Raw genomic sequence first — 24,750 nt, 5'->3', positions numbered from 1 at the left:
AAAGGCGATAACAGCTTTAAAGAGATGCTTAATAAGATTTCCTTGAATTTTTAAGGCATTCTTACAATGATAACCTGTATATTCTTCCTGTAAGGATATTAAAAACACTGATGAACAGATGGAGTCAATGACATATTCTACTGAAAGGAAGACTAACTCACTTTCTCTGTGCTCTGTGAATAGCATCAAGTCAGACTTCACTGACAAGGCCGAGGAATCCATCCAATCTAAAGAGGTAATGGCTCAGCGATCAACCAGTTTTTCCTACATGTTTTCTAATTTTGATTTAATCCTTGTAAAATTTAAAATTTATTTATAGGAAAATATTACTGTAGCACTAAGCTCACAAAACATGTCTTTCCCAAACTTCGCTCTAGCATCGGTGTGACACTCTAGGTAAGTCTGTCTAAAAAGGCTGCCTTTATATCAGAGGTCCTTCTTTACCAGGGGAAAAAAAAAAAATCTCATGAGACTGTTAGATGATGTTTCTCCTATGAAGCAAACAATGGGTTAAAACAATGCCTTGGCAAATGTGATGGAGATACTAATGGTGATGCCCAAGATTAATTTGAGTCAGATCAGAGGCATGCCACTTCCAGAATGCAGATAGGCCCAGCATGTACACGACCCAGGCTTGCAGTCCCAGGGCACAATTTGAGAAGCCTTGCTCACTGGGGTGGCAGTATTTGTTCCCATGCTTACTGTGCCCACTCCTACCCCCGCACCCCCAGGCTCTGCCCGAGCCCCACATCACCTACTTTGACTCTCCTTCCGCTGATACCCTTCATACCTCCCTGCAGTTCCCGTCTGCACCTGAATTCTCACTTCTCTGTCTCAATTCCACCTTCTTTCTCTTAACATGCCCGACACCTGCTTTGAGCCTCCATCCCACACCCTGAACATTCTCTGTAGCACCCTTTTACAAAACACCCTTCCATCTTAATACCACCTTAACCCATGCTTTTCCCAGCCTCCCAATTCACTGAGCTCCAGCCCTCTTTCCACCCTAGTCAATCTTTGCTAGCCCCTGGTGCTCCGTAACCTTGCATGCCTTGAAATCCCTCGCCCTTGCCCTGTATCTCAGCTTCAATCCCCTAACCTCCAGCATCCATACCATCCCATACCTATCTTTGGCCCATTATTTCCTCCCAAACTAGAGTTTCCTCCTTCTCCTTGGGACTAACAGAGACTTGAGATTGAATCGCCTCTTAGCTGTTCTCACCATCTTCATGCCCACTTTCCTTGGTCTCACCTGTCAATTATCTGCCTGAAGCCTCTGGATTATCTGTCCCAAAACCCCTCTTGTCCTTCTCTGGCATTGCTAATCTATTGCTTTTAATTTTAGCTACACTCTTTCCTTTTAGGTATGTAGTCCTCTATAGCATTTACACTTAGACATTTTTCCTTTTCTACTAATTTTATTTTTAAGTCCATTTAAATAAATAAGCATGCAAAGAAAAATAATGGTATAGATGGTATGCCATATGGCAAATGTATGTTAAGAATATAGTACATGAAAGTTTGTACTGAGACACTAGGCAAGAGTGTAGGAAACACTGTGTTAAAACATCTATTGATAGCTGCTGGACCTGCCTCAGCAACTGCTGAAAACACTATGGAAATCTGCCTCTAAGTCTAAAAATACACCATATTTATAAAGTGGATTTTCAAAACCTAAGAAAGATGAAAAACAGAACATTTAAAAAGGAATTTCCAGATCTCTGGACAAAAATGATATAATTGGTTTACAATCTGATACAACTACATGCTCCACACACATGGAAATGATAAAATATAAAATGAGAAAAACCAGTAAGATGTATCTAGGCTCTAAACAGGAGGAATAGCTCTTCACACCAGAACTAGAGCAAAAGCACAAAGTGGTGAGCTGGACAATAGTCACAGACCTGCTCTGAAAAGTAGGCAGAAAAACGTGGTTAGCCAATGCCTGGAGCTAAAGCTTATAAAAATCTGTGAGCCTGGGGAGGCAGGAAACAGATACACGGTACTACAACCAAGAACCGAAATAAGCTAGGATTGGCTCAATGGCCATATTTTTAAGGGACTCTTTAAGACCGTGGTAATCCAGTGAAAAATAAACAAGGAAGTGAAGAGACTGTAATAATCAATAATGAACTGGGGACAGTGACATGTCTATAATAATAGCTACAAGAGAGGTTGAGGCAGGAGGATCGCTTGAGCTTAAGAGTTCAAGGCTGCAGTGAGCTATGATCATGCCACTGTACCCCAGCCTGAGCAACAGAGCAAGAACCCATCTCTGAAATAAATAAAAATAAAATAAATAGGCTGGGTGAGTAGTTCACAGCTGTAATCCCAGCACTTTGGGAAGTCAAGGCGGGCAGATCACTTGAGGTCAGGAGTTCAACAGCAGCTGACCAACATGGTGAAACCTTGTCTCTACTAAAAATATAAAAAATTAGCTGGGTGTGATGGCACATGCCTGTAATCCCAGCTACTTGAGAGGCTGAGGCAGGAGAATCACTTGAATTGGGGAGGCAAAGGTTGCAGTGAACCAAGATCACACCACTGCACTCCAGCCTGGGCGACAGAGTGAGACCCTGTCTCAAAAAACAAACTAAAAAACAAAATAAAATAAAATAAACAAAGATCAATAATGAAATGAAAAAGAAATGGAGCAGTATTTTAGAACAGAGTTAATGGGAGTTCTATTAGTCTAGATCCAGTCAGGAAACAGAAAGCACACAATGACAGAGAAAGTTTAGTATAATGAATCATTAAGAGGAGATTGTAGTATGGGGAGTTGGGTAGTGAAAGTTAAGATACCTCTAGAGAATACAGAAGTAGCAGATAAAAGAAGCAACCACTACCCCTGGAGTGAAATACAGCACCCATAGAAGATCCCTTTGTTCTCTCCAGCAAGGCAAAGAGTCAGATCTCAATGGAAAGGGCACAGTTATGGCTCACTGGATGGCAGAGAAGTTGCTGTGGTACCTTGCTCGTGGGGCCTTGCCCTCAAGGGTGCCAAGGGAGGCCTTCCACAGGATGGGGCTGAGCTTCAGAACCTACCAGGTGCTGGGGAAACTGCTGGCCACTGGGCACTATTGGAACAAGAAGCTGGCCAAGGTTGTCATCTGCAGGAGTCTAGGGCACTTCTGCAAGTGGGAGGGTGCAGCCATTAGTGACCTGGCCGAGACCCAGGCCTGTGCTCATAGTTATGCCTCCATACCCTAAGCCAAGAGCTGGGGAAAGCAACCGGCGGCCACACAGAAGAGAAAGCTGCACTCTGCAGGCACCTGCCTCTGAAAACCTATGCAGGCAGGGCAGAGGAGAAAAACTCACCCTGTAGGAGCTTTCCCAATGAGCACTGGAAAGAACAGGAAGAAATATCTCCTCCTGCAATGTCTTTGCTGCACCCTCTACTGACAGGGCTTAACCTCTTGCCCACTGTAAAAGAGAAATATTTATCAGACAAAAAAGTGCATTTGGATCAAAGAGGCAATAAGTCAATGACCAGGACAGGGATGGTAATATTTCAAACAAGGTCACAGCGAGCATGAGGGTCTGGAGTTGGGGGTCACAATGACTAAGGAGGACAGGGGTAGGCAGAAAGGTGTGTGGGACACTCAGGGACCGGATCATGCATGGCCTCTTGGGCCATCATGACAAATTTGGATTCTATTCTTCCTCTAACAAAAAACCTTCAGGAGTTTTTAACCAGTGGTTCATGACCTACAAGGAATTTCTGAATAGACTTCAGAGCCCATCAACCTGAATGAATAAAAAAATCACAACTTATTTTCCCCCACTAACCCTTGATAGAAATGTAACATCTGCTTCGTGAATCTAAGCAACAAGCTACAATAGTATTACCAGTATCTGTGATGTCACCAATGAATATCACAGAAATTTTCATATCACATTATACTTATGGATAACTTAAAATATCTCTACACTCATCACTATTAGTTCTTATGTTATGTTCTAATAAATGAAGCACATTCATAACTGTATCAAAACTTTGGGTTACTTGTTAAGTATTTTGAATACGAAGTTTCAATGGGATGGGCTTTCTTGGAGTCCTATGTATCATTTAGTACATTTAAACATTTCTTCAGGGAAGGAGTCCATAGACTTCACCAGTCTTCCAAAGGAGTCCATGAACTAAAACAGGTGAAGCACTGTTGCATTAGAGGGTCTTATTCAGAAGGGCACATGGTCTGATTTACTCCATGTGGCTACAATTTGGAGAACAGTGTGTGGGGGCCAGACTAAGATGAGGGAAAGCAGAACGGAGAGGAGATGATAGTGGCTGAAAAATGAACTTGATTGGTCTCACTAAAGCTGTCAGCGGAGAAATAAAATATAGATGGCTAAAAGAGTAGGACATTGGAATGAGACTCAGGACCCGGCACCATTTAGAGTTGGAAAGAAAAAGTCCCTAGTGAAAGGATTCTAACAAATGGCTGGCAAAATAAGAGGAAAGCCAGGAGAGTGTGGTATCATAGACACCAAGTAAGAAAAGTGGTACAGAAAAAGGAAGAGATCATTTGTGTTAATTGCCATGAAAATCACATAAAATTAGAGATTTTCACACTTTCAACCAAGATAGATTAACAGGGAGTAGATTTACTTTCCTGCTTGATACAACTAAGAAACTGAACAAAATATGTGAAATAATAGTTTCTGACATTGGACATCAGGCAAAATAGGATAGTGATCTCTGTGGAAGGAGAAATAAATGAGTTGAAACTTGTCATTAAACCAGTTTAAGGTCTGAGTAGTTTTCAGGCCTCGGAGCTGAGAGGGAAAACACAGACAAAACCCAATGGACTTTTTTTTTTGGAGACAGAGTTTTGCTCTTGATGCTCAGGCTAGAGTGCAATGTCGCAACCTCGGCTCACTGCAACCTCTGCCTCCTGAAACCCAGCAGACTTTGAGTTCAGAAGACAGAGCTAAGAGTTGAAGGAGGCCAAAGTTGCCAGAGGTTTCAGAGCAAAGAACTGGAGAGGAGAGAACTTTTCAGAAAGAGAGAAGTCCAAAAATCTGCAGAGGTTCTCCCTTGAGTCTTCATCTGACTACTGATCAGTGTATTTATTAAGGAAACTACCAGAGGTAGGGTATATATCTACCAGAAAAGATTAGAAGGAGCAATTCTTAGAACTCACACAGGGCCAAGAAAAGTTCTTATTAAACTAACTATTATAGAAAATCTTTAAATTCATGAGATACTCGGTTAAGCGTTAAGAAAGATATTGCCTCAGAGGGTAAAATAATTAGTCCTAGACTAAACTCTGCACTAAACCTAACTAACAAATTCTAATAGCAAGCCTCAAAAGGATTACACTGTTTCCAAGTAATTTAAATGTGTTCCAGAACAAGACTCAATAACATATACAAGAATTCAAAAATATTTAGTCCCCAAAAGTATAAAATTTACAATGTCTGGCATCCATTCAAAAATCACCAGGCAAGCAAAAAAGCAGAAAAAAATGTACCCAAAATGAAGAGAAAAATCAATCAATAGAAATAGACCCAGAAATGGCACACTTAGTAGAGTTAGTAGAGACATTAAGCATTTATTATAACTGTATTAATATGTACATATGTCCCCAAAGGAAGTCCAAACCATTGAAGAAATAATGCTTTAAAAATTTGCCAATTTGATGAAAACTTAAAATCCACAGATTCAAGAAGCTCAATAAATTCTAAGTATAAGAAACATAAGAAATCCTATACCTAGGTATATCATAATCAAACTGCTTAAAACCAGTGTTAAGGAGAAAACTACTAAAGCATCCAGAGAAATTGACACAATATAGATGAGGGAAAAGACAAGAAAGCTACAAACTTCTCATTAGAAATAATGCAAACAAGAAGATAATGGAGCAATATTTTTAAAGCACTGAAAGAAAAAAAAAAAGCACCTCAAATTAGAATGCTATTTACAGAAAAATGCCTAATAAAAATGAAGGCAAAATTGAGACATTTTTGTAAATAAAATGTTAAAATAATTCACTACCAGCACACCTATACTACAAGAAATATTAAAGGAAGTCATTTGGGCAGAAGGAAAGTGATACTAGATGGAAATCTGGATATGAACACTGAACATATCAAAATGTGTAGGAAGCTTAAAGTGATACTGAGGAAGAAATCTGTACCACTAAACACCTATACTATCTAAAAATCTCAAATTAATATACTAAGTTTCCACCTTAAGAAACCAGAAGGAAGAAAATAATAAAGAAAAATCAATCAAATCCAAAGTTGGTTCTCTGGGAACATCAATATTGAACTCATTGAGCAAGAAAAAAAAGAAGATACAAACTGCCAACATCAAGAATGAAAGAGCTGACATCACTACAGATTCTACATATATTTAAAGATGAATAAAATAATCTTATTAAAACATTTAGGCAAACAAATTCTACAACTCAGATGAAATGAGCAAATTCCCTAAAGTTTACAAACTATCAAAGCCCACTCAAGAATAAATTGATAGTTTGAATATTCTTACATTTATTTTTAAAAAATTAAATCTGTAGTTAAATTCTTTTTTCCCTAAAAAAAAAAAAATCAAGCCATATGGCTTTACTGATGAATCCTATTAATAAAAAAGTGATAAGGAAGAAGTTCTTGTTCTATTAGACCAACATCATTACTCTGATATCAAAATTAGACAATGAGATTTAAAAAATAAAATTATAGACAAATATCAGCCATAAACATAGATGAAAGAATTCTTAACAAAATTTAACAAATCTAATCCAACAATATAGAAAAAGAATAATATGTCATCACCAAGCAGGATTGTTCTAAGAAGTGAAAAGTTGGTTTAACATTCAGAAATTAATGTAATTCTCCTAATTAAAAAAATTAAAAAGAAAAAACCAATTATCTCAATCAATGCAGAAAACCCATTTGATAAAATACACCATCCATTTCTGATAACTCTCAGCAAGCAAAGAATTAAAAGAAATTCCTTCAACCTGATAAAAGGCAGCTACAATAAACAACAGCTAACATACTAACTGGTGAAAGATTAAGATCAAGAACAAGGCAAGGGCATACACTACATCTATTGAACATTCTACTGGAAGTTCTGGCCTGTTCAATAAGGCAAGAAAATAAAAGCATCCAGGTAGGAAAGGGATATGTAGGAGTGTCTTTATTCACAGATGGCATGATCACTTATGCAAACAATCTTATGGAATCTACACATACACACACACACACACACACACACACATACTAAAACTAATAAAGTTTAGCAAGGTTGTAGAATACGTGACAATATACTAAAATCAACCCCAATTCTATATACTACAAATGGAAAGTGGGAAGTTAAAATTAAAAAAATAATTTTATGTACAAGAGTACCAAAATAGTAAATTATTGGGAATAAATGTGATAAGAAATTATAAAATCCACACACTGAAATCTGTAAAATATTATAAAGAAAAATTACCGAGAAAAATAGACTAAATAAATTAAAAGATATTTTCAATGTGAGTGAACAAGAAAATTCAATATAGTTAAGATGTTCTTTCTCCCCAAATTGAATTCACATGGAAATGCAGATAGCCAAAATAGTCAAATAAATTTTTTTAAAAAAGAACAAAGTTGGAAGAGGGATACTACCTGATTTCAATTCTGTTTCAACTACTATATAAAGCTAATTACTAATTCTCATTTCAATTACCTATAGAACTATAGTAATCAAAACATTTCATTGGCATACAAATAGACAAATAGATCAATGGAACAGAAAAGAGAGTTGAGAAGTAGTCCCACATATAAGTGGTCAGTTGCTTTTCAACACAAGTTCAAAGGCAATTCAATTAAAATTTTTTTTCAAAAAATGATTCGGATCAATTATATGTCTATAGACAAAATAACCACAACCCATACCTCAAACCACAGATGAAAATTACCTCAAAATAGATTAAAACCCTTACTGTAAAACCTAAAATAATAAAACTTCTATAAGAAAATGCAATTTAAAAACTTCATGACTTTGTGTTAAGCAAAGATTTCCTAAATATAACAACAAATGCATAATTTATAAATGAAAAAAATTGATAAGTCAGACATTACCAAAATCAAGAACTTCATTATCTGTAAAACACTTTAAAGAAAATGAAAAGGATAGACCATAAACTAGGGGAAAATATTTGTAAATCACATATCTGATCACGACTTGTATCCAAAAAATATAAAGAATTCCCAAAGCGCAATAATAAAAATACAAACAACCCAATTAAATGTCGGCAAAAGATTTGAATAGGCATTTTGCTAAAGAAGATGAGCAGATTGGAAATAAGCACACAAAAAACGCCCAATGTGGTTAGTCATTACAGAAATGCAAAAGAAGATCACAATGAGAAATCACTATGCACCTGTTAGAATGGTTAAATCTAAAAAGGCCGACTGTGCCAAATATTGGTGATGGTGGGGCACAACTGGAGCTTATTTAACTGGTGGGAGTATAAAATGCTAAAGCTACTTTGGAAAACAATTTGTCAGTTTCTTTAAAAGTGAAACATCCACCTACTAAATGATCCAGCCATTTCATTTCTAGATATTTGCTCAAGAGAAATGAAAGTATATGTACACACAAAGCCTTGTATATGAATGTTCATAGCAGTTTCATGTGTAATAGTCTAAAAGTGGGAACCACTCAAATTTATATCAACAGGTAGATGGATAAATAATTTGTGAGATAGCCATACAATGAAATACTATGCAGCAATAAAAAGAAATGATATGCTGATTTATGCAGCAGCATAGATAAATGTCAAAATAAGTATGTTGAGCAAAATAAGCTATCTGAAAAGGAGTAGATAATGTATTATTTCATTTATATAATGTTCTAAAAATGCAAACTAATCTGTAGTGACTGAAAGCATATCAGTAGTTGCAGGAGGAAGGGAGGAAGAGGACTGGTAACTAAGAAGTGTGGAGAGAGGGATGATAAAAAAGCAGGAGAAAACTTCTAGGGTTAATGGATATGTTTATTATCTTGACTTTTTTTATGTTTTCATGAGTGTGTAGTTGTGTTCAAATTTATCAAATTATATATTGCAAATATGTGCACTTTGTTATATGAAAACTATAACTCAAGAAAGCTCTAAATTGCATCAAATGAAATTTAAAATATTTTAGGTATCATTTTTAACTTTTTAACACTTATGTTATATCTCTTTATGTCTATAATTTTATGTTTTTGTATCAGATTACTTTAATACATGTATAACCTGTCTCATATTTAAGTAACACAGCCTATTTTATTATTTTACCAAAATTTTTGTTTTGTTTTTATCTTATTTAATTCTTTTCTATCTTGACAACACCATTTAAATGATACCATTTTTAATCTTTTATTGTGTATTTTCCCAGAGGCAAAAGAACGTCTTTAAATTACCTATGTAATGTAGATCATTCTATAGGAGGAAGATAGCCCTCCTAATTTCCTGGCTCTGCAATTTACTGGTGCCCTGGGACATGCTAAACCTTAATTTCCTTACAAAATAAGGTAATTTTGTAAAGCACTTAGCTCCATGCTCAGTGCCTGATAAAGAGTTAGTGTGCAACTTAATTTCTGTATATTCTTTTGAATAGTGACCTAACTGAAATGTTGTGCCCTTTTTGATGATGAGCTTTAGAAAACTTCAGCAGAAAAGATGATGGATACAATCAAATTATTAAGTAACCCAATATAAATGTGGGTTAGCCAGCCTGAAAATGGACTTTAAAGGCATCAGAATTTCAAAGTTCTGTTGTCCAAACAATAGTCTGCATTATAGTGGCCAGACTGACAATAGAACAAGAATTATAAACTGTTTTATAGTCTTTCTTGAGGAATTCTCTGGTTATTAGGTTCATAAAGAGTGAATGCCATGAGGAAGTTTTAATGAATGAAATACCAAAGAACTCACTGTCTACTTCCCTACTCAGAAAAATTACTCACCACAAAGCTGTACACAAGAATTTTTAAGAGTCTGAAATAAATACACTACTTATTGCAGACAAGAGCAAAGAGAGATGGTTATTGTATTATTTATCCTCTGACCACTGTGACCACTACCTCCCCTTGTCACCTTCCACGTATCCTAGGAAGGGCTGGCAGAGCCAGAATGACTACTTGCATTGTGCTTTCTCTGTATAAAACCTGAAATTTTGTGTAATATAATCCCTCCTCTGTAATAACATCAGAAACAGCAATGGCTGCTAGCATTTATTGGGTGTTCATTGTTTGCAAATACAGGGAATGCCAATGTACTGAATAAAGCTTAATTGTACAAATAATCCTACAAGATAGGAACTGATACCATTCCCCTTGGAGAAATGAGGAGACAGGCTTGGTGAGTTTAAATAATGTGCTCAGATATTGCAATATTTTGCTTGTAAATAAGAACCCCAAAACAAGCGAAGGTATTAGGAAAATGTTTCTGTAAATACATCATGAAACTTTCCAACTTTCAAGTTTGAGATCGTAATGAAACCTTTACCTTCTGCATTTTCTTTTCTTAGCTTCTGCCTAGATTTTTTCTTATCCCGTAGTACAATATTCCATCCAGTTTAACAAGAGTAAAGAAAAATACACCTATCATTTCTTTTGTGACCCTTGACAATTACATGTGAGTTAATTGTACTTTTTAAATGATAGCAACTGAGTGAAATGCCAAAGAGTGATATTGCACAAATAGTCACTTTTGGCAAAGCTTCTTTTATTTTATGCTTTAGGGTCATCATTAACAATATGGGCGGTGAATTTTTTTAAGAAAAATATTTTCTACCCTGCTCTCTGTTATATTTGATGTTATACATTATAATTCTGTTTATGATGGACTAACTTCCCTAGATTCTATTATGCACACAAACTGACATTTTTAACAAACACATTTTATTTTTAGATAAGTCTTCCTGAAGTCTCTCTATTAAAAATTTTAAAGTTAAACAAGTCTGAATGGCCTTTTGTGGTTCTGGGGACATTGGCTTCTGTTCTAAATGGAACTGTTCATCCAGTATTTTCCATCATCTTTGCAAAAATTATAACCGTAAGTAAAACAAATTTGTTAATACTTTAGCAATTTAAAGAAAGTATGACCTGAGAGAACAAGCTTATAGCAGTCTGATCCACAAGGGGAAATTTGGGACTTTTAGTGGGCTGCCCCTGGTGTGGGGTCCATAATAGGAAGGTTAATTAATGTTCCCAGGAGATAAGCCAGCATCTATTGTAAAGTGTGTGGCTGGGCCTTGTTGACTGGGCAATCAGTGAAGAAATTGCTTTGTTTTCTAATTTTGACTCCAGTGCTGGATCAGCATTCCAAAACACTGAAAAAATAAAATAGGCAAATACAACTACTTTCCTTTCAACTAGTGGGAACGGTTGCAATTTCTTTTCTTACCAGCCAGCTCAGGGAGAAGAAATAACAAGAGTTTGGAATTGTGCTAAAGGACTCAGGGCAGTTGGTGGGTTTAAAGATCTTACAAGATCCATGCTTACTTTTCAATGTTAACTAAAGTTCTAGCCTGGAATTTTAGTCTCCCTAATTTGCACAGCTATACTATCAATATAAATGCCTGTGTATGTATAATTACTAATTTTTAAGAACAATTCTAGGGGCACATTAAGAAGCCTCACCTTGCAGGTACTACTTAACTAGAAGAATACTAAGAAACTTAAGTGATCCAAAATTATTCAAAATAATAATTCAAACAAACTGGTGGTTTCTTGGGAAATACACTGTGATAATGATAGCAGATAGATGACTCATTTTTCAGATCTCATATTTACATAGTTTAAGAGAATTCAAAGCAAGTTATTTTTTGTCATAGACAATGAATGCAGATGATAGCATCATGGTGTACTTTGTTCCACAGAAATGTGTGTATGGTTTTATTTTTACGTTGAAATTTATTTTAAGCCTGGTGCAATGGCTCACGCCTATAATCCCAATACTTTGGGACGCTGGGGCAGCCGGATCAGTTGAGGTCAAGAGTTCAAGACCAGCCTGCCCAATATGGTGAAACCCCATCTCTACTAAAAATATAAAAATTAGCTGAGTGTGGTGGTGCACGCCTGTAATCCCAGCTACTCAGGAGGCTGAAGTATGAGAATCGCTTGAACCTGGGAGGCAAAGGTTGCAGTGAGCCGAGATTGAGATCATGACACTGCACTCCAGCCTGGGCGACAGAGCAAGATTCTGTCTCAAAAAAGGAAAAAAAAAAAAAAGAAAGAAAGAAATGTATTTTAAAACTCTTGATATACAGAAATTTTCACTTTTTCTGCTTCTTTTATCTTTTCCCCCAAATATCTGATAAAAATCTGTTCCTTTTCAGATGTTTGGAAACAAGGATAAAACCACATTAAAGCATGATGCAGAAATGTATTCAATGATATTTGTCATTTTGGGTGTCATTTGCTTTGTCAGTTATTTCATGCAGGTAAGCTTTTAATAAATTAAACAAGCCTGAGCATGATTACTTTTTGTTGCCATTCTATTTAAGTTAAAAATATATCAACTAAATGTTACAAAGGAAAAGAATGTAGATTTTTGTTTGTTTGTTTTTCAGGGATTATTTTATGGCAGAGCAGGGGAAATTTTAACCATGAGATTAAGACACTTGGCCTTCAAAGCCATGTTATATCAGGTCAGTGTTAAGTTGAATTTTTCTTATTTAATTTAAAATTTATTGTAAAACATTCTAGCTTTAATGCTGTCTCGAGTCAATTTTTGACATAATCTTTCTTTGAAGGCATACTCTTTTTGTTCTGAGCAGCAAAAATTTGATGTCAGAAGTCTTATATTTTTCTAAAAGAAGCAAGTCCAAAAGTGTGATGTTAAAAAATACAGCTTATAGAAAAGAACGTAGGATCTACTCATTGTTCCTTGCATTCGTCTTGACAAGTCTTTCTTTTAATGAATGATGGAATCAAAGGCCAAATTAAAAAGGAGAAGTAAGAGCTACAATATCTTGGGAATGTATCAGAAAAGAAGTTGTTAATTTCTCTGGTTCTAATCCATGCACATAGCTTAAGTTTTTTGACTCTACACTTCTTAAAGCAGCCAATCTCTCTGCCTTTATCAGAAGAGTCCTGAACTCAGATAACATCGGTCTAGCTGCCAGGTCTGCCTGCCTCATGCAGATAATCAGTCACCTCTGTGAAATAACTAAAAATAGGTGGATCAAGTAATAATCTTGAGAAGTGAGTCTTGGGGGCAAATGGAAGGAATGTCTCAGACTGGCACCTCTAAACTTCTTTCACGAGGCTAAAATGGATTGGGTTACCCTGAAAGCCAGTAATCATTAGTAGCCCTTCACCTCACTTTCTGTCAGGAAAGCTCACCAGGCAGGAGCAAATAGCTTCCTGCCAAGGTGATTTCTTTTCAGAAATAGAGTTACTGTCACTCCAACTGAGTCGTCAAAACCCATTTTAAAGTCTTATGACTTTTAGGAGCAGTACTCTGAAGGCTGCCATGCAACAACTGTACTGTTAGGGAGCTACAAGATACAAAATGCAGAGAAGCAAGTCGGAGGTTTCCCACGGCAACACGATGCTCTAAAGCAATCAGTGACCTTACACCTTCTGTTCAAAAAGGTCCCATCTCTGCTTCTTGTTCCACATTTGAAGACACTTCTTAATCCAGAAAAACAAAAGTCTACTTATAGGATCATAAATCAATTTGATGCCAGCACATACCTCTCATGTTAAACTAGTACATTATTATTTTTTACTTTATGAATACTTTATGTCTTCCATGAAGTAAGTTGAGACTTTAATTAACTAACACTATATTTCACATTTGTTGACAATTTCTGTTCATTTTTGTTATGTTTTAAAAATTTATCTTTTTCACCATTCAAATACATTTATTTTAAATTTCTAGAAACTTTTGAAAATGTTTCCTGAATGCCTAGATGTTTGTTTTTATACAGAAGAATATAAAGAATATAAATTTTAATTTTTCCAAGCATACTTTGAACTTCCTTTCTGTCCACAGAAAGCTTTTAGTGGAGGAATCTCAAGGCCATGAGCCAGTTTAATGAGAGAAACTGTGGTTAATCTAGTATTTTGATGGTTAATACTGGACATTAATCCTCCGTCTAGCATTAGCCATGTGAACATTAAGACTGTAACATTTTTGGATAAAGTAGCTTCTGCTCATAAGGATGCTTCAAACTATCAGCCATAAACTCTGGGTTTTAAAATATCATGCACATACTTAACAAAGACTTGCGCAGAAAGTCTAAGCCACTTAGCACGTTATTAAATATCCCCATAAGTTGTGTTTCCTTCTTCCTCCTTCAGCACGCCTTTTGATTCTTAGCTTTACTTTTCAAAATTGGAGAAAAAGAAGACTAGTATATTTCACCCTTTCTTTGTAAGCATCTTCACAATTTTGCTTTGTCTATAGTAAGGGAAGTTCCTAGTGTGCAGTTTTATCTAACTCTTATTACCTGATTTTTGTCATAAGATAAGACTTTTTAAAATTTAACAACCATGCTGAGACTTGCAGTGCTTTTTATAACCATTGTTAAACCTCATTTGAGGTAGAGGCATGTATAGAAACAGGTGTGGTATTTTTGTAGACACAAAATCCATATTTTATGTGATTACTTTAGATTCTTCCTGTTGAAAAGAATGTTCTAAGTGTTGCTGACTTCGATCACTGAATAATTCATTGTTCATTGTGTTTCAAAGCTAAGTTTACATTTCTTAATGATAAATAATTATCTATAGAGCTATTGAGTTTTTGAGCATGTAAGAAGTTTATTTTTCCCCATTTCCCTCTAAATTAGATTGGCTAAGGCTTCTTGCGGTTCTTTAAATTATGATAGCATTGATGGTGATCACTAGGGGCTTCAAAATTTACCTAAGCTAATTCCAAAAGGACCTGAGGTAATCAGTCCTGGAGCATGAGAAACAGGTCATGAAACTCAGCTGTAATTCTTCAGTCAGACGACAGGCAGAACAAGATAATTGATTAACAACTTAAATAATTTGTACAACAAACCCTCATGACACAAGTTTACCTGTATCACAAATCTACACATGTACTCTTGAACTTGAAAGTTAAAAAAAAAATGTTTTTTTAACAAAAAATATTCATTGAGCCTAACTAAACAATTAGTATTACATTTAATGGATTTATTTATTTATTTATTTATTTATTTATTTGAGATGGAGTCTTGCTCCAGGCTGGAGTGCAATGGTGTGATCTTGGCTCACTGCAAGCTCTGCCTCCTGGGTTCAAGCAATTCTACTGCTTCAACCTCCCAAGTAGCTGGGGTTACAGGCACACACCATCACACCTGGCTAATTCTTTTGTATTTTTAGTAGAGATGGAGTTTCACCATGTTGGCCAGGCTGGTCTCAAACTCCTGACCTCGAGTGATCTGCCCACCTCAGCCTGCCAAAGTGCTGGGATTACAGGCATGAGCCACTGTGCCCAGCCAGAAATTCTTTTTAAGTAATGAGTTCCATGACTTTAAATGTAACCTCATTTCTCCCCCAAACTACAGCTATTATCTTTATGTTATGGTAGTTTCGTTTTTTAATTGCTTGCTAACACTGTGTCAGGCAATATCTTAAGGTACACCATACACTTAGCATAAAGTCCATCTTTAATAAAAGCAAATCCAAAAAAAATTGAAAATAAAAACTCTGGCCTCTGGTTGCTGCGGTTCAAATCCTGGCCTCAGCACCTGCCAGCTATGTGGCCTTGGACACATTACTTAATCTCTAAGTACCTCTAAGTGCCTTAGTATTTTTACTTCTAAAATGTGGGTAATCATCTTATCTATCTCATAGAGTTGTTGTGATGATTAAATGAGGGAATACATGCCAAGCACTTATGATGGTTTTATTGCTTTTTATTTCAAGTAGAACTATTGGCAGAAAAAAACTGGATATCTACTGGTATCAAAAGTGGTGGCCTTTCTTATAATTATATTCCTTTCAGGAAGAGAGGATGCAAGCTAATTTTTACTCACCACCTAAGTACCAGAAACACTGCTAAATGTTTTCTTTTTTTTTTTTTTTTGAGACGGAGTCTTGCTCTGTCACCCAGACTGGAGTGCAGTGGCGCGATCTTGGCTCACTGCAAGCTCTGCCTCCTGGGTTCACACCATTCTCCTGCCTCAGCCTCCCGAGTAGCTGGGACTACAGGCACCCACCACCACACCTGGCTAATTTTTTTTTTTTTTTTGTATTTTTAGTGGAGGTGGGGTTTCACCATGTTAGCCAGGATGGTCTCGATCTCCTGACCTCGTGATCCGCCCGTCTTGGCCTCCCTAAATGTTTTCACATATATTGCCTGTACTGGAAAACAATCCCTGGAGTACACAATTGCTATCTTGACAAAAAGCAATTTCAGACATCTTGCCAACTGAACATCAGATAATGACTAAGATTAATCACATATGTACCTATGCATGGTGTTTTACAGCAAGTTACTATGGAATCAGGAATGTAATATTCAATAATAAATTCTTTTCATATTTTTTACCTTATACTGTATCTTAAAATTATCTGTGCATTCCATGTCATGTTGAAATCTAGAGCCAATTAGAAAATATATAAAATATCTTAATTTTGGGGAGAGAGTACACAATAAAAAGCAGGTAATGTCTTTCAGTTCAGTGGTATTGTGTTTCTTATTGTTGCTGCTGTGTATTCACAGTATGTTAGGATCTTGCCTGGGATTGTGCTTTCAAAGTGGCTACTGTCCGGTGCAGACTGTAATCTCCACAGGATGCTCTTTGGGCATCTAGAACCCAAAGCTCATGGAGACACCTTCCCAACACAGTGGGGCTCAGGGTGGTGCGATCATGCCTGACTTCTACCACATTCCTCCATAAAAGTTTTCATCTAACATATGATGTGCATGATTAAGGCACAGCCCTCAACCTGCTATGCCTTTGTTTTGCCTGTTACCTGGACCTCAGAGCCCTGGCTGGGTTGCAATAAGCCAAGATTTTTTTTGTTCTTTACTCACTAAAAATAAACCATCTCTCAGAGACAGTTTCCACCTGGTTTTAATCTACAAGCGATACAAGTGGTTCCAGTGAGTGTGAGGAAACAATCCATAGCTATAAGAGGAAATCAGAATTCCTCAGGCTGAGAAGCGCTAAGATGTGCTGTCTCCACTTGCTGTTGAAAATAAAATTGGTTATTACATTATGCTTTTATTGCTTATACTTTTGATCTGACTCCTTCTTTAGATTGCATACCTCTTAACTTCAAGGGTTTCACAGCCTTCTGCCCTTTTAGCTTCTCACAAGGCCCACTGATGTAAGTTCTAGGAGGTAATGTGAAGCATCAGGGAAAATCTTTATTATGTGGCCCCTAAAGAGAAGGAGATAAATGTTTTATCATTAGTTAGTTTAGGTAGAAAGTTTTGAAAATATTTCTAAATTGTGTTGTTTATTGCCTTACTTTTGTGTGTGTGTGTGTGTGTGTGTGTGTGTGTGTGTGTGTGTGTGTGTATGTGTGTGAGACAGGGTCTCACTCCGGCATCCAAGCTGGAGTGCAGTGGTGCAATCTCTGCCTCCCAGGCTCAAGCAATCCTCCCACCTCAGCCTCCCAAGCAGCTGGGACTACAGGTACACACCATCAGGCCCAGTTAATGTTTGCGTTTTTTGTAGAGACAGAGTTTCACCATGTTGGCCAGGCTGGTCTTGAACCCCTAGACTCAATCCTCCCACCTTGGCCTCCCAAATTGTTGGAATTACAGGTGTGAGCCACTGCTGTAGCCTTCATTGCCTTACTTTTGAATTGTGTCTGCTCTTCACAAATAACTTATGGAGTAAAATTATAAATCACTTGATGGTTTAAAATGACCATTTTAATTTAACATTGATTATTATACAATACAGTAATGAGTAATGAGTCCAAGTTCTTGGGCTTAAGTTCTTCAGTTTATATATAAAGACAGATCTTCATGAAAAAAGAAGCAAAAGTCATTTGATCCATAGTATTTTATAATAATTAAGTACCTGTGAGTGAGGAGGCAGGTAAATATTTTCTGACTTACAGCAGAAAAATCACAAGTCAGAGAAAAAAAAAAGGTTTTTGACAACCGTATGTTAATTCTCCTTTTCTCTAGGATATTGCCTGGTTTGATGAAAAGGAAAACAGCACAGGAAGCTTGACAGCAATATTAGCCATAGATACAGCACAAATTCAAGGAGTATGTATATTATTTTTATTTTAAATGATGCATGTATGTGGTGTACACACATGCAATGCATTCATGTGTCTGTGCATGTATGTGAGCTGTGCTGAGATGACCCACATCATTAAGGATGCCAGGTAAGTCTCATGGTTAACAGGTAACTCTTAGTGAAAGATGAAAGGAAGCCTTTCTGTTCTGGATATCTTTAACCAAAAATAGAGAATATTTAGTACCTGTAATAGGATAACTAGAGTACTAAAGAAGAGACCAAGAATAAGCTAGAAAAAAGAGCTCAGAATTAAATAGATAAGAAAAAGTAATGAAATGAAAACACACACTTGAAGAGTTTTAATATAAGAAAGAGGTTTAGTTTTTCCTTCCCCCAGAAAATAAGATTTTAGTTAAAATAATGTCTAACAATTCAGAGTCATGTGTGCTTCAGAAATGATTCTGTACTAGTTGTTATACAAGTTAAAAAGAATTGTGTAATCATGACTGGTAATATGCATAAACAAGATATTTATATGTATTCATAATTAGTGATGGAATGACCAGCATAATGTATGTCAAAGTCATGCTTAAACAAGTGTGGGGAGTAGAGGAATATAGAAGAGGTAAGTAATAATTTGTTAATTTTCTTCTAATTATTTTAACAAAATTCACCTTTGTATAACAAATGGGATCTTAACAGAGAAAAGCCACAGAAAACAAGGTTTCCTACTTTAAATTGAAGTAAAATAAAGCTTTCCATCTCTGTTAAAATAAGAATTCTAGTAGAGTTATAGGCTTTCCTTTTTCCTTATCATGCATTTGGAAGAAAACAAAAATGTCAATAATTTGCCTCTGAATGACAGAAAAATCTTACAAGTATTTATTCTGTTTAGAAATACTGAGATGTTTCTTAAAACTTTGTTAGCAGAGCAACAAATTGTCAGCTAAAACAACCCATCAGAATAGCATGTTTCTTTTAGAGATTATTTCCACAGGACATGGCAACCATTCTAAGTTTGTTTTTTGTTTTTGTTTTTGTTTTTGTTTTTAACTTTTGCAAGACCTCTTTGTTTAATATATACCTGCAAGATAGGATTTATACTATCAGAAAATAGAATAAGTGGTTTACAGCTGTGAATATTCACAAGCATTCATTTTGGTTTAGAAAGCTAATTTTATGATAGAGAAAGAGCTCGAGAGGAAAGGGGGCATCTTCATCTCTTCCTGAAATTCTTTTTGTTAATTTTGAAGGCAAGGTTCTAGAATTTTGTTAGATAGTATTTAGATTTTAAAATAGGGCTGAGGAGTTCAATTTTACTGGCATACATGAAAAGATGGTGGATAGAATTTCACTTAATAATCAAATAATGGACATAGCATTAACCTCCATAGCACAATATAATTATCTGATTAACTTCTGAGTTTAGGAATTCCGTGGTTTACTACTCCAGGCAGAAATATCAATCCCTATAATTCCATTTGAATTTCCACTCCACAAAATTTGCTATTTTTTCTTTACTGTGTTAATGTTTGTCTATTACAACTTATCTTTCAAATCTTTTCAGAATCTTTTGAGTGGAACAGGCATTCTTACCAGCAGTTATATTAATATGTGAGACATTTCTTTTAGCAGATACTTGCTTCAACTGAAAAACCAAATTAGTACTGAAAGACCCAACATTACTGTCCTTACATTTATTAATTGTTTCTAATAAATAGTATTGTCCCTGAGGGAAATTATTGGGAATAGTTGTCAACCTGATTTTAAGCACCTGACTAATATCATTTCATCACTTAAAACTTTATTGTTGCAGTTATTAACTGCTAGTCTCACAATAACTTCTAGACAAGTCAAATTATTTTTTTTATTAGAACTAGTAGCTAGAGAATAAATGGTCAGAATCCTGATGAAAGATTTTAAAGTTGCCAAATTTAAAAAGTAAAACAAGGGGTAAACTGTCCCAGGTTGCAAATGGAGTCAGTAAAACTCTCATGCTGATGAGTAGTGGGATGGTACCTGTGAAGAGTCACTGTATTCCAGCTTGGACAACATAGTGAAACTCCATCTCCATATTTTAAAAAACCTAATTTTAAAAATTAAATTAACGAATAAAACAATCAAAGAAAGATTTCAGGAGTGAGACCGTGTCTAGTAAAATGTAATTTATAAAAAACTCTTACTTTGCCATATAAAGATGGATTCATATTCAATTTCAATAGACAGTTTTTCTATAAAAGGAAGAGCTGTTTACCAATCTTATTTGTCCACAAATGAGTTCTTCCTCACAAGGACACTCTAGCATAAACATGAGCTAGGAAATAATAATTTGGGGGTCATATTTCCTATCATATTGACTTAAATAAGTCATTCTCCATCTCAATTTCTTCATCATGTAATTTCAGTTACATTTTATTATATCACATGTATTAGAATGAATGTTCATAAAACAGCTCCTTAATAATAATAAATCTTAGTTTGAAACCTTTAACTCATGACTGTAAAGGTATTCCTCTGGCCATTTTTTAAAGCTCTGATATTTTGAAAGTCATGATAAAAACATGTTAGTGAAATAGAGTCATAGGAGACAACATGATTCCTAGAATAGTTGTCTGAATACAACCAATTTAACTGATATCGTTTTAGCCCAAGGGAATGGCCTATTGCCAGTACATCTGTCAACAGACTATTTTCTGTGTAATATCTGGTTTAATTAAAGCTAAAAGTCATTTTAGATTCTTTTGGAAACTCAATTCTATAAAATTACAAGGTATTATTTCTCTATATTTTAGCAATCTCTTTTCATCAACCAAAAGTCTTATTTCATTTTTGTCCACAAGAAACTGTGTTATTGACACCACAGTGTACATTTGATATACCACTGACACATCCAATGCTAGAACCTAGAACTCTTCTCATCAGAGCTGTAATATGTTGCCCAAATAAATCATAAACATTTTTTTCATTTATTAATTCCAAGAGCCCAGCAAGTTTACTAGTTAGAACTAGGATATTATTACCTGGACAATGGCAACCTCATTTATTGATTTAACTTTTTGACATGGGAAGTGTATAAAACAACTTGACACTACTTTTGATTCAAACAATGTTGTCATGTGGAAAATGACTTTTCCACAGCATAAGGTATGCATATAATTGCTGTTTTGTCTTGCAGTTTTAGGTTGAATTAAGAAAGATAATCAAATCTACAGCAGAAGCTAATATCCAGAGGCATTGAGTACTTGATAATAGTGGTTAAGGATGGCTCTTTTAAAAAAAGTTTCCAAGCCAGGTGCAGTGGCTCACATCAGTAATCCCAGCAATTCAGGAGGCCGAGGCAGGAGGATCACTCGAACCTGGGAGGCCAAGGCTGCAGTGAGCCATAATTGTCCTACTGCACTGTAGCCTGGGTGACAAAGTGAGATCTTGTCTGAAAAAATTTGTTTTTCAATCTTGGCCCTGAATTCATAATATTGCCAAAACTTTACCACTGCTAAGCCATCAAACTGCCGTGTGGTAAGGTAAGTCAAAAATTTCCCTCGACAAAAACTCACAAAAATGAAGATGGTTAAGTTTACAAGAGCAAATGAACTTAACCATTTACACTACTGGTCCAAAAATGCATGATAAATTCAATGACTTCCCATAAAATATATGCTGACAAATAATAATAAATAACTGTAGGCTTTAAACACTTTACGTTTTCACAAGCTTTGTAAATTTGTCCAACTAAGGCTTGTTTTCTGCTCTACAAATATTTTAACCATCTGTTATAATGTATCTTAGTAGATTCTACTTCGGATTGTACTTATTTTTTTTCCTCAACTTCTTTGAAAATATTCTCAGCAGTACTTGTTCCACAGAAACTATTTATAGTGGCTAACTTTTCACTTACTTCAAATATAATGTTGGCTCCTCAAAAAGCCAGCAACTGAGCAGTGTCAGTGATATATGTCAACTCATCAAGAGCCAGGGAAAACTACTCAAAATAATCTACCTTATTTTTTAATTGACTGTGGATGTTACTCTCAATGTCTGTAACTATAAGCAACTGTTCTCACCAAATGGCGGCCTTATATAAGTTATGCAGTCTCAATACAATTCTTCCACTGCTACAATCAAATATGATATAATTAACTCAAAATCCATAAATGACTTTCTTTGCTTGGCCAATGAATGAGCCACTTAAAAACTTACTTTGGTTTCATTCTCACTTTCATATTTTAGTTTTGTGAAGAAATTCTGCTAAAACAAGATATTTTGTTTTATATTTTCTAGTTTTTCTGAATGTTGCTTTCCTATAAGTTGGGAATATTGCGATGAGTGCTCAGTCTGCTAATGTTGACATATTTTGTATTTTCCAGCACTATTTAGTGTCATAGCATTAAAAAACACAATGCTGTGGCATCTAATTTGAATATAAAATAACTCACAGTCCACTGTTCCTTAAAAACATCGCATTCGAAGTCCACATTTCTCTTATTTTCTTGTTTTGAGATGATGGGTATGCAATGGTATTTTTAAAAACTAGGATAAAGTGAAACAGTACAGCAAAACTCAACATGCTCTCAAATTCTAACGGCATCACTGAGATTTGTAGAATGCTGAGCAGCAGGGTAAAGTGATGAGGATGGCACGTGTGGTTTCTGTAGCAGCCACCATCACTATAACCTAAGACAGCCTAAACAATAGGTAAACATGACAGTCAGCCAGTTTGTTAAGATAAGGCTGGACGAGGTGGCTCACACCTGTAATCCCAGCACTCTTGGAGGCTGAGGTGGGCGGATCACCTGAGGTGTTCGACACTAGGCTGGCCAACATGGTAAAACCCTGTCTCTACTCAAACCACAAAAATTAGCCAAGCGTGGTGGTGGGTGCCTGTAATCACAGCCACTCAGAAGCTGAAGCAAGAGAATCGCTTGAACCCAGGAGGTGAAGGCCAAGATCATGCCACTGCACTCCAACCTGGGTTACAGAGTGAGACTCTGTCTCAAAAAAAAAAAGTAGGTAGCCGGGCACGGTCGCTCACACCTGTAATCCCAGCACTTTGGGAGACCAAGGTGGGTGGATCACCTGAGGTTGGGAATTCAAGACCAGTCTGGCCAACATGGCAAGACCCTGTCTCTACTAAAAACACAAAAATTAGCTGGTCACGGTGGCAGGCATCTATAATCCCAGCTACTCTGGAGGCTGAGGCAGGAGAATCGCTTGAACCTGGGAGGCGGAGGTTGCGGTGAGCTGAGATCGTGCCATTGCACTCCGGCCTGGGCAACAAGAGCGAAACTCCATCTCAAAAAAAAAAGGCAAACAAAAGGGCATGTCTATGTTCCAATAAAACTTTATTTATAGACACTGAAATTTGAATTGCATACCACTTTAACATGATGCAAAGTATTATTCTTCTCTTGATTTTTTCCTAACCATTAAAAAAATATACAGAACATTCTTACCTTATGGACAATATAAAAGCAGATAGAGGGTCAGATTTGGCCTATAATCTATAGTTTGTCAACCCATGCAATAAAAAATCCACAAAAGAACTTCAAGTAGCATTTTACGAAAGAAGAAATCCATATGAACCGTGCCCTTGTACTTTTATTCCATTTGTGTGTCTGTATTTAGAGTGTGATTCTCATAGGCAGCATACAGATCTCTTTGAATATCTGAATAGGATATTGAGACCATTTTCATTTAATGTGGTTATCAATATTATTAGGTTTAAATCTCTTATTTTGCGATTTGCTCTTTATTCCGTATGTTCTTTGCATGGTTTTCCTATTTTTCTGCCTTCTTTTGGATTAAAATTTTTTAGTATTCTATTTCATCTCTTTTTGGAGGAGTAAGGAAAGTGATACTGCTAAGTATAATGTTTTGTTTTGGTATTCTAGTGGTTACTTTAGGTTTTATAGTACCCATCTTTAACTTATCACAGTCTACCTTCAAGCAATACGATGTCAACTTACAGTGTAAGAAACTTAAAATAGTGCAGTACTTCCAGTTTCCCCTCCAAATCTTTTGCTATCGTTGTCATATAGTCTCCTTTTAAATATGTAATAAACCCATACTACATTGTAATTAGTTTTGCTTAACAATCATCTTGGGGGGAGGGATGGCATTGGGAGTTATACCTGATGTAAATGACGAGTTGATGGGTGCTGACGAGTTGATGGGTGCAGCACACCAATTTGGCTCATGTATACATATGTAACAAACCTGCACGTTGTGCACATGTACCCTAGAACCTAAAGTATAATAAAAAAAATAAAAGAACAAAAACAAAAAACTCATCTTTTATTAAAGAATTTTAAATAAATATGTGAAGTCCTATATATTTACTCATGTGGCTAACATTTCTGGTCTCTTCATTCCTTATTCTAGGTACCTATTTCCATTGGTATCATTTTCCTTCTGCATCTAGTTCTTTTTTTCACCTTTCTTATAGAGTAAGCTTGATAATGACTAATTATTTCAAGTTTCTTATGCCTGAAAAGTCTTTATTTCACCTTAAATTTTTGAAATATATTTCCACCAGTTATGAAATTTGAGGTTGACAGTTTTTTCTTTTCATCCTTTTTTTCTTTCTTTCTCTCTCTC

The 24,750-nt window shown here is 35.9% G+C and overlaps 1 protein-coding gene across 1 annotated transcript in view; it reads left to right on the top strand.

Moving 5' to 3' along the window:
• Positions 1 to 24,750, top strand: part of ABCB5 (ATP binding cassette subfamily B member 5) — a 126,290-nt gene that overhangs the window by 59,924 nt on the left and 41,616 nt on the right. The window contains exons 15-19 of the mRNA XM_015133897.3: positions 95 to 235; positions 10,899 to 11,042; positions 12,328 to 12,432; positions 12,562 to 12,639; positions 18,099 to 18,182. Coding sequence (XP_014989383.2) covers positions 95 to 235; positions 10,899 to 11,042; positions 12,328 to 12,432; positions 12,562 to 12,639; positions 18,099 to 18,182 — 552 coding nt within the window. The remainder of the gene's footprint in view (positions 1 to 94; positions 236 to 10,898; positions 11,043 to 12,327; positions 12,433 to 12,561; positions 12,640 to 18,098; positions 18,183 to 24,750) is intronic.

The sequence above is a fragment of the Macaca mulatta genome, chromosome 3 (assembly GCF_049350105.2).
Source record: "Macaca mulatta isolate MMU2019108-1 chromosome 3, T2T-MMU8v2.0, whole genome shotgun sequence".
NCBI lineage: Eukaryota > Metazoa > Chordata > Mammalia > Primates > Cercopithecidae > Macaca > Macaca mulatta.
The sequence above is the reverse complement of the archived record's forward strand: the minus strand, read 5'-3'. Positions and strand labels throughout refer to the sequence as shown.